General features: G+C 43.7%; 1 protein-coding gene and 1 pseudogene across 1 annotated transcript; both read left to right on the top strand.

The window, feature by feature from the left end:
* The first annotated feature begins 218 nt into the window (after positions 1–218).
* Positions 219–742, top strand: LOC103115272 (large ribosomal subunit protein bL20m-like; annotated as a pseudogene).
* Positions 743–11,734: 10,992 nt separating this feature from the next.
* CXCR4 (C-X-C motif chemokine receptor 4) lies at positions 11,735–15,524 on the top strand. The gene is made up of 2 exons (XM_007525014.3): positions 11,735–11,876; positions 13,936–15,524. The coding sequence occupies exons 1-2, from the start codon at positions 11,829–11,831 to the stop codon at positions 14,983–14,985; spliced, it is 1,098 nt and encodes a 365-aa protein (XP_007525076.2). The 5' UTR covers positions 11,735–11,828; the 3' UTR covers positions 14,986–15,524.
* The last annotated feature ends 216 nt before the right edge of the window (positions 15,525–15,740 follow it).

The following is a 15,740-nucleotide window of genomic DNA, read 5'->3' as shown; positions in this document are numbered from 1 at the left end:
CCACACACACACCCTACAACCCTGGCTGCAAAACAGTAAACTAGCCATGTGTGAGCAGAGTTTCAACCCCCAAAGGGACAACATAGCAGACACAAGACATTTGATGCCAGCTACCTCAGAGAAGCTGCCCTATCTCAGCTCTCAAAAGCAGGCAGGGCCACAAAAAAATGGAGAGTAGCATTTCACAAATAGGACTTGAAAGCCACAACAAGAAGTAATGCGGCTGCTACTGGCTGGCGGTCAAAGAGATGACCAGAGCCTTTGTGAAGTGCACCAAAGAGCGGAAACTGAAGAAGAGGAACCTGAGGACGCTCTGGATTAACAGAATTACAGCTGCATCCCAGGAACATGGCCTGAAATACTCAACATTCATCACCAATTTAATTGTCAGGTGGAACTCAACAGGAAAGTGCTCTCTGACCTAGCCATCTATGAACCTAAGACTTTTAAATCTTTGGCTGCTTTGTCCAAAAGGAGGCATGAGGAAGGACTTGCTGCTGCCGTGGTGGACAAGAAGGAGCCTGAAGGTATCTTTTCCAGGATGGTACACTACCACTGAAGGGGGTCCATGACAAAAGGCATCCCTCTACCCAGTCATAGACTAAAACAGTAGACTGTGGAAGTTTGATTTGCACTTTTGTTTGTTTACATTTGGCAACAGGTGAGAGGAAAAGGCTGTTTTCCCCCAGTAGGACAGATTCAGCTCTATTTCACATTGTGCAAATAAACCTTGTATGGTGTTCAGCAAAAAAAGAAGAAGAAGAAGAAGAAGTAATGCCACAACTAGCCAGTCACAGAGCTAATTATGTGAAAGAATAAATAAGTACACCTGAAGTACACCACCGTGGCATTTTAATATGGCACAGCTATATACAAATAATGTCAAAGGACAAATTATGGCAATGTTGTGTATGATACAGCAAATCCTAACACAGGGATTTTTCAAAGTTAACCCAATTGCCAAATAATCTGATTATAGCAATAACTATCTATTGTTTTCTTAAACCCTAAGACAGCAGGAACCTCCCGCTTCCTCTATAGAGCCTATTTTTCCACCAGTCCTGGAACCTCTAGGGTGGGGCTCAATTCCCTGCATGCTTCTCTCAATTCATACAAAATGATACTGCATTTGCCGATCTCAACCTAATCAATGGAACAAGTACCACCTCAGCATGCTTCACTTCAGACTGTCCAGAGACATCACACGTGGAATGTTAACCCTTCACCCTCATTCTCGGGTGATACCTTTCCTTTCTCCATTCCAGGAGGTTCACTTCCTAACAAAGTCCCAAAACCTAGATATAGACCAGGTCCTGTGAGATACAGCATATGTTCACACATATCCATAAATTAGAACAAAATATATACCTAAAAGCAAAAATACACAATAGATTGCAGTAAGTCAATATAAAGTTCATAATGAAATAGTGTCTACTTAGACTTAGACACCCTCCTTACCTACTTCCTATTACAGTTCTCTCACTCACTCCAAAGTTAACCTTAGCAAAGCAAGGACTGCAAAAGCTGAATAAGATCAAGAGACTGGAATACTTGAATGATGACTCTTTAGTCACTATCAGGCCACCCCATCAGCTGGGGCCCTATTCAGGGAGTCCTGAGATTACCAAACAGACATGATGAGCCTAGACCTAAAATAAATCTCTCTCTCCATTGTTACTGGACATTTCTATCATGAACAACACGATAGACCCCTTTGTAGGCTCCCATAGGACCTTGCCCTCAACTTGGATCAACAATGGTAGAGAATGTTCCATCCTCCAAAGGGAGGCTGGACAATATACTCCATGCTATACCTGAGGAATATGGGTCGTGATATTGGGGTAGCTTGGAACGTTCCTATTCATGACCACAGAATGTGAGCTCAGATCTAGAGGGATGCAGAGGTCACATAGGCTCCTAAGCTGAATATAGGCCCCAGATCACATCAAATCAATGGGGTTTACAGTAAAAAATATTTATACACCTTTCCCATATTTGGGAGCTACTCTCTTTCCTGATCCATCTTTCTGGTCCTTCTGCCAGCCATGACATCATGACATCATCTCCCCAGACAATAACTTGGATCCACCTGCATATCAGATTTCAGGCTCAGGCAAAAAAAAAAAAAAAAAAAAAAAAAAGTAGTATAGCCACAGGCCCTTTGGAATATAACTAAAATATGCCTACTAGCTATCTACAAAACTGAGAAACCACTCCCCCACCTCTTCATCTGCACTATTCCAGCCTTTAGGTCCATGATTGGTCAACAATTTGTTTGGCTTGTATGTTAATTCTCTGTTCAACCACCACGTTCCAGATGCTAGCATGATGCCAATCAGACTTCCCTGGACAGACAAACCCACCAATGTGTTCTGGAGCTCTGCTTCCCCAGAGCCCTTCCCCACTAGGGAAATAGAAAGACAGGATGGGAGTATGGATCGACCTGTCAACACCCATGTTCAGCGGGAAGCAATTACAGAAGCCAGACCTTCCACCTTCTGCATCCCACAATGACCTTGGGTCCATGCTCCCAGAGGGTTAAAGAATAGGAAAGCTATCAGGGGAGGGGACAGGATACAGAGTTCTGGTGGAGGGAATTGTGTGAATTTGTACTCCTCTTATCCTATGGTTTATTCAATGTTTCCTTTTTATAAATTAAAAAAATTAATTAATTTTAAAAATGACTATAAAAGCAATAATAATAATAAATAACTATTGTAACATAGACTATTTGCAGTTTACAAAGATTCCAGGAAATGCTGAGTTTTCATTGGAAGGGGCTGAGGGCAGCTAGATGATAAAGCTAACAATCATCCATCACCTCCTGAAAAGAAAGCTATTTATGGGTCTTCAGACCACTTGAGTTTTTTGTGCCTAGAATTGAATCCGGGATTTAATATATGCTTAGCAAGAACTCTAGCACTGAGCTACATTCCTGGACACACCCTCTTTATACCAAGAAGAAGAGTGTGAACAAAGAAGAGCGTGTGAACGAAGTCCTGTTGTTGATGTTGTTGTTAAAGAAAAAGAAACCGGGAGCCGGGCGGTAGCGCAGCGGGTTAAGCGCAGGTGGCGCAAAGCACAAGGACCGGCATAAGGGTCTCGGTTCGAGCCCCCGGCTCCCCACCTGCAGGGGAGTCGCTTCACAAGCGGTGAAGCAGGTCTGCAGGTGTCTATCTTTCTCTCTCCCTCTCTGTCTTCCCCTCCTCTCTCCATTTCTCTCTGTCCTATCCAACAACGAAGGCATCAATAACAACAACAATAATGACTACAACAATAAAACAACAAGGGCAAAAACAAAGGGAAAGTAAATAAATAAATATTTAAAAAAAGAAAAAGAAACCATAGCACCTCCAGTAGGATGGAGGCCAGCACTGAACCCGGATTGTGCAAGGGCAAAAAGCAGGTACATTATCCAAGTGAGCTGTCTCGTCAGCCCACAAAAGTTCTATTTTTAAAGTATCAGTTTTAACCTGGTTTCCTGGGCAAAAAATGGGTTAATCTCACTTTTTTATTAGTCTGCCTCTAAAGCTACTACTTTCCCACATTTTCTCCCCACATTGAGTGCATCTGAAAGTCTCAAGAGGCCTTAAAAAGTCTAGCACTAAATCTTTTGAGTCATTTAATCCCCAAATCTTCCATATTTGGAGATAATTTCCTTTATAAAGAGAAACCCTAACCTGGCCTGATTCCACTCTTGAACTTGCTAATGGAACAAAGAAGCTTCTCATTAGATTCATCCCTGTGGCTGTAGAAATAAGTGTCTGGAGAAGGGAAGTTTTTGCTTTAGCCCCAGGATGGTTTTGACTGCTGCTCTCTTTAGCCTCCCCTTGTGAAGTCTGATCCAGTAGAGCTCCCTCTAAACTGGACTCAGAAAACAGACAATAGGAGAGGGAAGTGCCCAGGAAAGGGTCTGTCTGCTCAAGAGGTTAGCCCAGTAGGGGACAGACTCCCTTTCTGAGTGACTGGCTGCCCATCCCTTGGAGTGTTCAGAGATGGCTCTAAACACACTAAAAAGTTGCAGAAGGAACTATTTGAATTGGAGAACAAATGAGATATAAAAAAAAAAAAAATCTTTCCTACCCCAAATCTGGCTTTCAAGGCATATCTGAGGAACTTTACTACTTCCCTTTCCTTCTCCCATCACATATATCTCTTTCCTGCTCCCACAATTAGAAGAAAGGTCATTTCACACTTTATTTAAGGCTCCATTTCCCTTTACCTCATTTCTCCGGGTAATGGCGGAGAAAGCCATTTGCCTAGTTAATCAAAAACCCTACACTGACAAGAAAATACACTTCAGCAGCTGAAATATGAGCCTGTACTAATAATAGGTGAAGTTTATTGAGTTCTTACTATGCTAAAGACTTTACTTGGGTCCAAGAGATATCATCAGGTTAAGCCTTGTGTCTAACCATGCAAAAGTTTCAGTTTTGGGTTTTTTTTTTTAAATCTCTTTTTCTTCTCCCTACAGGGTTATTGCTGGGGCTCGGTGCCTGCACTACAAATCCACTGCTCCTGGAGGCCATTTTTCCCATTTTTTTACCCTTGTTGTTGTCATTATTGTTATTGTTGCCATTGATGTTGTTGTTGGATAGGACAGAGAAATCGAGAGAGGAGGGGAAGAGAAAGATACCTGCAGACCTGCTTCACCGTTTGTGAAGTGACTCCTCCTGCAGGTGAGGAGCCAGGAGGTCAAACCAGGATTCTTATGCCTGTTCTTGCGCTTGACGCCATGTGCACTTAACCCATTGTGCTACCGCCTGACCCCAAAAGGTTCAGTTTTGAGCCTCAGCACCTGGGGTACCAGCGTACCAGGGGAACCTTTGCTGCTGTCGGATCTTTCCTTATTCTCTCTCTCTCTCTCTCTCTCCTCTTCTCCCTCTTTATTCCTTTTTTTATTTTCTCTCTTTGTCTCTCTCTCTGTCCCTCTCTCTCTCTCTCTCTCTCTCTCTCTCTCTCTCTCGGGATGGGGTGGGGGAGTTGGCCCAGAGTAGTGAAATGCTGGTAATGACAAAAATAATTGGAAGGTATGAACTAAATTTCCACAATAGAACAATAAAGGGTAGAGGCCATTCTGTCTAGAGAGGGTATGCATACTCCAGTCCACTACAGACTCCACTACTATTTACTGTCTCACTCATTTATAATAGCTGCTGGCTTTTAGTTTGTCACTTGTACTTTAGACATGCAAGTAGCTCCAAGGACTTTTTAACTTTGAATTTTAAAAAGTACTCAGGCAATAACATTATATGTATCATACTACACACACACACACACACACATACACACACATATACACACACCCCATCCTGTGCTGACAGTATAAATTTCTTGGGGGAATAATCTCAGCAGTGATCTCAAAGCCTATCTGTATGCATCAGAGCACAGCATTTTTGGGAGTACTTCAGCTCTGCCATGGGAAGTATAGTTCTCTTTAGAAAGCTGACTGTCCAAAAAGCTCTAGGCATCTCCTCTTGTTATATAGCTGCTTAAGGTCACCATTAATAAATTCCTATTTTCATGGAGAACAGAGTCTAACCTCTCAGTTATTTCCTAAAGCTATGACCTGCTTTCCAGCCTGAGAACATCATTTTTAAGGCAACAACACTAAGAATATGTTGCTCTTCTTCACATCTACAAAACTATATTGTACCTGCCACATGAGCATAGCAAACTTCAAAGGCAACTAGTTTCTCCTGGAATCAATCATGTAAAGATGATTGCATTGTTAATTAAATTAAATGGCTGCTTTGTTCCAATGATCTACCAAAGTGACTGAAAATGGACTATGTTTATTAACTTAGCTTTTCTTTATATAAAACATTTTGTTGGACTAGGTGATGACAAACCTCGTAGAGCACACACAGTGCCATAAGCAAGGACCTGGGTTCAAGCTCCCAGTCCCCAAGTGCATGGGCATGGCTTCAAGAATAGTGAAGCAGTGTTGCAGGTGCCCCTCTCCCTCTCCCTCTCCCTCTCCCTCTCCCTCTCCCTCTCCCTCTCCCTCTTCCTCTCCCTCTCCCTCTCCTTCTCCCTCTCTCTCTCTCTCTCTTTCTCTCTCTCCTTCCCACTCTATTTCTCTGTCTCTATTATATTTTTTTTAAAAGAAAAAAATGGCCACAAGGACCATGTGCCAACCCCAGTGATGACACTGGTGGCAAAACAAACAAACAAACAAACTGTTGGCTGCTACAAAATTTCCATGGTAATCATTAATATCAGGTAAGTCAGATATTTTAGAAATTTAAGATACACTATCTCAGTTCAAATGAAACACTTAGAAATATTCAGTATATGATTGTAATTTAAATTTAGGAGAAAAACTCAAACTAGAAAATCATTAACAATTTCCCTAAATCAGAATATAGTTACAATATGAAAGAATTTTTTTTGAAGCTATTTTTCATCTCCAGCTCCTAGAGGAGAGAGCTGGCGAAGGAGGAGTGGGCTGGGTGCAGTGGGGTGGGGAACTCTTTTCCCAGCCTAACACTTGTAAATAGTTGACATTTGATAACATTGTCTCTGAGACTAGTAACCCTTTGCTAGAATTATGTGTTTCTTGGGAAATAGCGCCTTTATCTTTCTAGTTGGGGGAAACATTACCTTTGTCCCTTTAATAGTCGCTATTGCCATCAAGAAAGTTTATTCTTTTATTATATTTATTTATTATAATTATTTTTAATAAATCAATCATCAGTTTTTATGTCTACACTGTACTGGAAGAACAAACAGATTCAGCAGGTATCAAGTGATACATGCATAGACCAGTACAGAGAGATGAAAAGGATAGTTGTATTTTACAATTTGTTAAAACATCAAACAGCACAACTCTTTTCCATAATTTTACCCCCAAATGTTTAACAGATTTAGATTTCCTAAGAAACAAACCAAAAGATTTCTGGCAATTAAAAAAAAAAAAAAGTCTTCTAATGAGTTATCATACATAGAAGTTTTTTTTTTTAATTTCTTTTTTCTTTTTTTCATTTCTATATTGGGGAATTAATGTTTTACATTTGACAGTAAATACAATGGTTTGTACATGCATAACATTTCTCAGTTTTCTATATAACAATATAACCCCCACTAGGTCCTCTGTCACCCTTCTTGGACTTATATTCTCACATACACACACACACACATACACACACACACACACACACACACACACACACACACCAGAGTCTTTTACTTTGGTGCAATACACCAATTCCAATTCTTTGAGAAACAAATGATCATTTTTCTTTTAAGAGAAAAGGGGTGACTAGTGAAGGGACCTAGTGCATTCAGAAGCCATTTAATTCTGCTGCCTCCTGTCACCCCACCATAAGAAGGTCTGACTGGAGGGGGCTGCACAGTAGGTTAAGTGCACATGGCGCAAAGCACAAGGACCAGAGAAAGGATCCCAGTTTGAGCCTCCAGCTCCCACCTGCAGGAGGGTCGTTTCGCAAGCGGTGAAGCAGGTTCTACAGGTGTCTATCTTTCTCTCCCCATCTCTGGCTTCCCCTCGTCTCTCCATTTCTCTCTATCCTATCAAACAACAACAACAGCTATAACAACAATAACAACCACAGCAAAGGCAACAAAATGGGGGTAACAGCCACCAGGATCAGTAGATTCATAATGCAGGCACTGAGCCCCAACAATAACCCTGGAGGCAAAGAAGAAGGAGGAGGACGAGGAGAAGAAGAAGGTCTTGACTGGTTTCAAATCTATCTGGGGACAGAGTACAGCTTTCTATCATATCATATCATAACACATGCACACATGCTCACTCACTAAGCAACCAGATGTAAAGCAAGCAACAGGAGGTGGCAGAATGCTTGCCACTGTGACACTGGATTTGTAAGCATCCCCTGCAAACCATGGCCAAAACTAGTTATTCCCTGGGCTAAAGCCAGCCTGAGAACCTGAGGGTCCTGCCAAGTCCTGACAGCTCTTATGCGTAGCTCTGTTTCCAAAATCACACAGAAAAGTCACCAGTACATTAAAATAAAGGTTCAGTGAGCAATTTGAAAGGTCAATATTTGTTCATCAATGAACGAGCTGCATAGATAATATATGAGGGAGAAGAGTAAAGACACATACCCATTTAAAAAACTGATTTATACCACAAGAGATACCACTCAATGCAATATTTAATTAAATGCTTAATTGCCTTTCAGAGGAGAGATTTTGCAGAGGGTAAGGCTAAGAAGTCAGAAAAAGAAGACCTTGAGGTTGGACAATGGTGTACCCAATAAAGCACACATGTTAACATGAGCAAGGTCCCAGGTTCAAACCCCCAGTCTCCACCTGCAGAGCAGTGAAGCAATATTTCAGGTCTTGGTCTCTCTCTCTCTCTCTCTTTTCCCCTCTCCCCCTTCCACACATACTTTCTCAGTTTTTTTCTGTCTACAAATAAATAAATAAATAGGCCTTCAGGAGGGATGGATTCATCATGCAGGCAGCAAGCAAAGAAAATAAAGGAGAAAAGAAAAGAAGAAACAGAGAAAGAAAAAGGAAGGAAGGAAGGAACATTCTGATGGAGAATTAGGAAGCTGGGTGCAGAGACTCACTGTGTAATCTAAGCTTCTCACCCTCCCTGGGCCTCGGCTTTATTTTCTGTGGAGTAGTGGGGGGACATTTTGTTTTGTTTAGGCAATATCATGCAGTAGTTGAAAAAGTTTAGATAGCATTGGTCTGTGAGAAATAAAGACATGCAGTTCCTTGGGAGGAATTATCATATTGGGAAGCAGAAAAGTTTTGTTTTGTTTTGTTTTGTCTTTTCCTGGGCTTCAACATTCTAGGTCAACTCTCCCCACCCCACCCCCAGCCCCACCCCCAGCCCCCGGGTCCCCCCCAAAGGTTGATAGAAGAGGAGAGTAAATAGACTGTAGTACAGAAGCTGAGAGGTGAGGGCTGGGCTAGAAGCTGGGTCACAAAAATAGCAAAGCGGGCACACTGGACATGTAAGCTGTTTTGCTAGTCCTCCGTTTGCTTTTTAAACATACTTAATTACTTTTTTTTTCTGAATGTGAAAATATGTTGTGTCTCTTACAGAAAATTTGGAAAGCCAGAAAAAAATGCAAGTAAAAAAAAATCATATGTAATGTTCATCCATTGAAGACTTTCAGAACAATTTTCTTCCAGCCATTTCCTAATGCATGTTTTTTTGTTTGTTTTAACTCCTGAGGTCATGCCATATGCAGTTTTGAATCATGCTTTCTGTACTTAATATTTCAAAGCATTTTCTCTTGTTACTAAATTATTCTTCCCAAGTATCATTTGCAATGGATACATGAAATTCCACATAAGAATGTACAAAAGTTTTCTCAACTATTGTGCTTACAGTAAATATTTAGAGCTGTTCAGTTATTTTATTATTATAAATATTGCTCCCATGACTATCCTTATGGCTGTAAGTCCTATCTCCTTATGGCAAATTTCCATGTAGAATCACTTGTCTGAGTTTTCTGGTGAATACAAAGTACTTTCCGGAGAAGATAACCCAATCCACATTTCCCACCAGTAACAAGGGAAGAACAGTTGCTCTTATCAAATTCTGAAACTGGATATTATCTCTGATAGTCACCAAATAGCATTTCATTGTTCTCTTAATCCTCTGCTTCCTTTTAGCAGAATACCTAAAAGGATCAAAAGGGGTCCTAAGATAAGGGAAGAAGCTTTCTTTAGTCTGCCATCCACAAATACTTATTGTGCAAATCTTTTTACTCTAGATTTATCGTCTCTCCCTTTTGGACAACTTTAGGAGACTGCAGCTTTCAGATTTTACCCATTATGAAAAGAATTTTGGGGTGCAATGCAGTTTACATTCTGGTCAAAACTTACTCTCCCATTACCAGTTATCATGAAAAGGAAATCAAGGACCTAAACTTTTGGTCCTTCAATGGACAGGATATTTGTTCCACCTAGTTTATGAACATGTGAAGATTCTGATTACTGATATAGTAAAAGTCATTTTCAAGAATTTTTAAAAATCAACACAATATAATTATGATTGGTTCTATCTAGTCACTAATGAGTCCTAAACTGGCGGTTTTTGAGAACCCCATTTCTTGAGCCTATATATTCAATTTCACCGACAAACTTTATGATATAAAAGGTCAAAGGAAGAAAAGCATGTTGTTAGGGGAAAGATTCCCAGATTTAGGATCCTGCCTGGAACACCTCCAGACTAAAGGGTTTTATCGGGAAGGTGTTTGGGGACTAGTGTGCAACTTTAAGTCCTCTTCTGGGGACTGTTTAGGGCAGGCGGCATCTGGAATCCACGCCTCGGCAATCATCGCAATCTCCGGCTCTCAGGCTGTCTCTTGCGGTCGAGAGGCTGCGGTCGCTGGGTTTCTCCGCCCCGCCCCTTAGTCGCTCCTGCGCCCCACCCAGTCTTGGCGCGGGCGGGAAGCCGGGCAGCAGGGAAGCACAGTCTGGGAGCCCGTTGCTATGCGCTGCGGGTCTAAGACTCCTTTAAACGTCCAGCCCCACCCGCTCTGCCCCGCCCAGCTCTTCAACCTAATTTCTTATCTTCGCCTTTGCTTCACCTCTGCGTTTGGGCTGTTGTCCTCAGCAGTGAGTAGTGGGAGATGAGGCCTGAAGGTCTAAGTTCAAGCCTGCCTTGGAATTCCCGACCAAACTTGTCATTTCATCTCTGGATACCTGCTTCACCACTGTATCCCCCAAACGCTTAAAACAGTACTTGACTCTCATTCTGTACTCAGCTACTGTCTCTTGATTAAATGCATCACCGCCGTCCAGGAGGGTAAATCTTCTTCTAGCGTTTGCCCTTCTTCCGTAGCCAGTCAACAGGTCAGGTTGAAAGCTGTCAGGAGCTGCTTGTTGCTGGCTTTGAAAGTGACTGGGATCCATGTGGATTCAGTCAGCTAGGAAGGATCGTCAGTTTCCCCAATGAATGGGTACTCACGGGATGCACCACGAGAAGGTCGATCCAATGCATCCCAAGGAGGGTAAATGATTCAATACAAGTACCCTTCAATGTGTTAGCATAAGTCTGCTCGCTGAATTTGCCCTATAATAAAAACACACTTTTGTTGCTATTATTTTAAAGAGTATGTTATTAGTAACACGGGGATGCACATCTACCCAGACCAGTCTCCCTCCAGAATGGCGTCACAACAGCCTATCTCCTGAGAGTGTTTTCTGAATGTCTACACTGACCTAGGTACTATTAATATGGATGAACATGTATTCATACAGAGTTGTGCGCTGAAGCGAGGATTTTACTTAATTTACTTCCTGAACGCACTGCATTTGATGAAAAGGCTAGGGAATGGAAATCGGGTTGCTGGACCCACTTCCAACATTGCCGCCTACTGGTAGGGTTACTCCGACGAGTCCCCGCCCCTCTGGGCCTCAATGTCTCCCACGGTGGCATTCCCCCTTCTGCAATTTCAACCTCCTGAGTACTACGGATGCTCCATACACAGACCCAGTCGCCGGTGCTTCCCATCTCCCACCGGCGCATCTCGCTTTCCCAAGTTGGGGAACGCCTCCGTGTTGTACACCCCAGCTGCAGATCCACTAGGTAACCCAGAGTGAACAGAAGCCGCTCAGGAGCTTCCCGGTCTAAGCCCCCAAAGCGTGGGCCTGGTGAGTATTCCCAGCCTCTCCCTCGCACCCTCCTCCCCTTGCTCTGCCCTACTGTCTTTAGCCCCCCAGCCCCCAAACCACCCCGCCTTTCTCCCTGCTCTGCCCGCCCACCCGAATGGCGCATGCGCCGCCAGCCGAGCGTGTTTTCATAAAACTCCTGCTTGGGTCAGAAACTTCAGTCTGTGGGCTGCGGCGCAGGTAGCAAAGTGGCCTAGAGAACTTGAATGCCTCCGGTGACTGGAGAGCAAGCGGTTACCATGAACGTGTTCCATGTAAGTTCAGTTTCTGTCTACTTTTTTCTTAACCATACAAACACCAGGATTTTGAAGCGCGTCCCGTCTCCCACAGGCAGGCTGACCAGATAGAAAATTGGAAATTCCGGTACTTAGGGAGAAAAGCGTTGCGATGTGCGTAGTTACAAGGGGGTAGGATTGGGATGATTATTATTACTTTTAATCTGTATAAAGAAATAGCTAGGGGGGGAGAGTGCAACGACCTTTAGGTGGTCATGCGTGTCTCCCGTATTTGAGTCTTGCAGCGCGCGCCGGGGTTTGCACTCTGTTTACAAACAGAAGAACATTCTGTGCACAAGTGCAAAGAAGGCGTGGACGCTGTCTCGGGTCGAGACTCTGCTTCTCTCCCACAGAGGTGGGGGCGGGTGGTCTAGAGCATAGGCTGATCTTGTAGGATCAGAATTCAGGTGGAGGGCTGCACGTCCCGGCTGAGTTACCAAAGAGAAACTGTTCCTTGGTTATGAACTACTTTGGGCAAATGCGCCCCGGGACCGCTTTTGCTGTTGAGCGCGTGTCTGCTGAACTGCGCAACCGGCGGTGCTGTGCCAGTCCCCGGGCGTTGTAAGAAGGCGGGAAAGATGGACAGACCCACCATGCGGTTAACCGGAGGAGTTAGAGTGTTGGCGGAGCGGGTTGCGCCACGAATTAGGGAGAGACCTCGCTCGCAGGTGTTCAGAGGGACGAGCGTAGTCTCTGAGATTCAGGAGTTGGTGATTGTGCTGAGGTCGAAGCAGTACCCCGAGGTGTGCTTAGCGAGGTCGGACTGTGGGTTTGAGGAGTTGGGAGGGCATCTGGGATGTGCGGGTCAGTACAGCTGCAGCGCAAGCAGGCAGGTGCAAAAGAGAGTCGGTTTATGGCAGTCACCAAGCCCAATTGCGCCGCCGCCTTTTAACCGTCGGTGGTTTCCTGGAGCCTTTTGAAACCCTCTCACTAGGGAGGCTTTTCATTTCCCTCAATGGCGCGCGATTCAAAGATGCTTGCAGCGGAGCCGCCCAGCCCCTCCCCAGCACCCTGTGGGACCAAGGCTGGCGGGCGGCAGCGTCGCTCCCCCTCGGCTGTAGTCGCGGTGAGCCGCCTCGGAGGCTGGGGACTGGACCACCCGGCCCCCAGCGCGCTCTCGGCCTGGGGGGGGGGGGGGAGCTTCCAGCTGCAGACTTCCCACCCTATTAACTGCACCAGTGGCAGGGTGGGAAGCGATCCGGGAGGGTGAGGAAATGAAACTTGGGGCTCGAACCACGGGTGCAGACCCATGACCGTCCCCTCCCAGGAAAAGGCTGCGTCCCCTAACTTCCCAAACGCGCCAAGTGATAAACATAGTATGACCACCCATTTCTGACACCCCTCCTTTAATATTCAAGCGTTATAGGCCTTTTGCTGTAAAGCTTAATTTTCCTTCCCCCTAGTACGTGTTGAAGTACTGAGAATTTGTGTTTAGGCAAGCATGGAAAACAATGCTTTGTACTTAGAATGACTTTTTTGGGAACCCTCATTCCCACCCCTAGTGTTCCTTCCCCTAGTGGTCCTCAACACCCCCCCTCCCCTTTCCTGGTCTTGGCGATAATCTATACACAGAAAGTTAATATGAGCTCCCCTTCTGGTCCCTTCCCACCCCCGCACCCCCACCCTTTACCGCCCCCGCACCCCCTGCTGCCGCCAGCCCAGGAAAAACGTCTTTGTGTTTTGTTTTCCTTCCCTCTAGTGGGCGGGGCAGAAGAGTTTGCAAAGATGAGACTGAAACCCTCAGAATTTCAGCGCTCTTTTGTTCTAAACAAAGAGTTTTGTAATTGACTCCACTAAAGGATATAATGAAAATGAGAAGGAAGGTTGTAGCACATAACAAAGATGGGAAGTGAGGCTGTGGGATTCCTTTATAATGCTCTGTACACTGAAGTATTTAAGTGGAAACGACTTTCGAAAGCAATCAGAGTTGAGTCTTATAAATTCCTTTTTTTGAATGCCAGAATTCTTTTTAAATATAATTTGGAGTGATGCCTGCTGAACTTGAAAATCAGTCTCTGCTCTTTTGCCTCTTTTGCAGTTTGACCCTTCAGATAACTATACAGAGGATGAGCTGGGCTCAGGTCGTGACTATGAGTCCTTCAAAGAACCATGCTTCAGGGAAGAAAATGACCATTTCAACCGCATCTTTCTGCCCATTGTTTATACCATCATCTTCCTCACTGGCATCGTGGGCAATGGATTGGTCATCCTGGTTATGGGTTACCAGAAGAAACTCAGAAGCATGACGGACAAGTACAGGCTACACCTGTCAGTGGCAGACCTCCTCTTTATCCTCACACTACCCTTCTGGGCAGTTGATGCTGCCGCAGACTGGTACTTTGGAAATTTTCTATGCAAAGCAGTCCATATCATCTACACAGTCAACCTCTACAGCAGTGTCCTCATCCTGGCCTTCATCAGCCTGGATCGATACCTGGCCATAGTCCATGCCACCAACAGTCAGAGGCCAAGGAAGCTGTTGGCTGAAAAGGTGGTTTATGTTGGTGTCTGGATACCTGCTCTCCTGTTGACTATTCCTGATTTCATCTTTGTCAATGTCAAGGAGATGGAAGACAGGTATCTCTGTGACCGCTTCTACCCCAATGACTTGTGGGTGGTGGTCTTCCAGTTTCAGCACATCATGGTTGGTCTCATCCTGCCGGGTATTGTCATCCTGTCCTGCTACTGCATTATCATCTCCAAGTTAGCACACTCCACGGGCTACCCGAAACGTAAGGCCCTCAAGACCACAATTATCCTTATTCTGGCTTTCTTTGCCTGCTGGCTGCCCTACTACATTGGGCTCAGCATTGACTCCTTCATCCTCCTAGAAATCATCAGTCAAGGATGTAAGTTTGAGAACACTGTGCATATGCTCATTTCTATCACTGAAGCCCTTGCCTTTTTCCACTGTTGCCTGAATCCTATCCTCTATGCCTTCCTTGGAGCCAAGTTTAAAACCTCCGCCCAGCATGCACTCACTTCTGTGAGCAGAGGGTCCAGCCTCAAGATCCTCTCCAAGGGAAAGCGGGGTGGACACTCTTCTGTTTCAACTGAGTCTGAGTCTTCAAGTTTTCACTCCAGCTAACACTGATGTAAAAGACTTATATAATAAAGGACTTTTTTTTTAAAAGTTACACATTTTTTCCAGATCTAAAAGACTGACCAATACTGTACAGTTTTTATTGACTGTGGATTTTTTGTGTGTGTGTTTTTAGTTTGTGAGGTTTAATTGACTTATTTATATAAATATTTTTTTTGTTTCATGTTGATGAGTGTCTAGGCAGGACCTGTGGCCAAGTTCTTAGTTACTATATGTCTGGTTGTAGGACTGTAGAAAGTGAACTGAATGTTCCAAAGTGTGTTGTGAATCACTTAAAGCTAGAAATGACCCTCAACTGTTTATCCATAAGTAATCTCTCCATACCAGCAGTGTATTTTCTTTTTCCTGCTCTTTAATTGTTTGGTTACACTATATGATGTTTTCTGTAGAAGATGGCACTTATAACCAAAGTCTGAGGCAGTATAGAAATGCTGGTTTTTTAGTTTTCAGTAGTGGGTTGATTTCAAGATCTACAATGTACAGTCTTGTATTAAGTTGTTAATAAAAATACATGATAAACTTCACTGGCTGTGTTCTGATTTCTGTTGATATGTATTTGGCTAGCAGAAACCAAAATATATAATAATAGTAACAATAATTACTATTATTATTACTATATTTGTTGTATGCTGGTACTGTTCTGGATATGCAAGTTGTAGTAACTTTTACTACAACTCCATGATAGGCACTAATGGAAACCCAAAAATCCAAGTGATTTATTCAAACATATAAGATAAATA

This window comes from Erinaceus europaeus, chromosome 18, assembly GCF_950295315.1.
Source record: "Erinaceus europaeus chromosome 18, mEriEur2.1, whole genome shotgun sequence".
Taxonomy (NCBI): Eukaryota; Metazoa; Chordata; class Mammalia; order Eulipotyphla; family Erinaceidae; genus Erinaceus; species Erinaceus europaeus.
The sequence above is the reverse complement of the archived record's forward strand: the minus strand, read 5'-3'. Positions and strand labels throughout refer to the sequence as shown.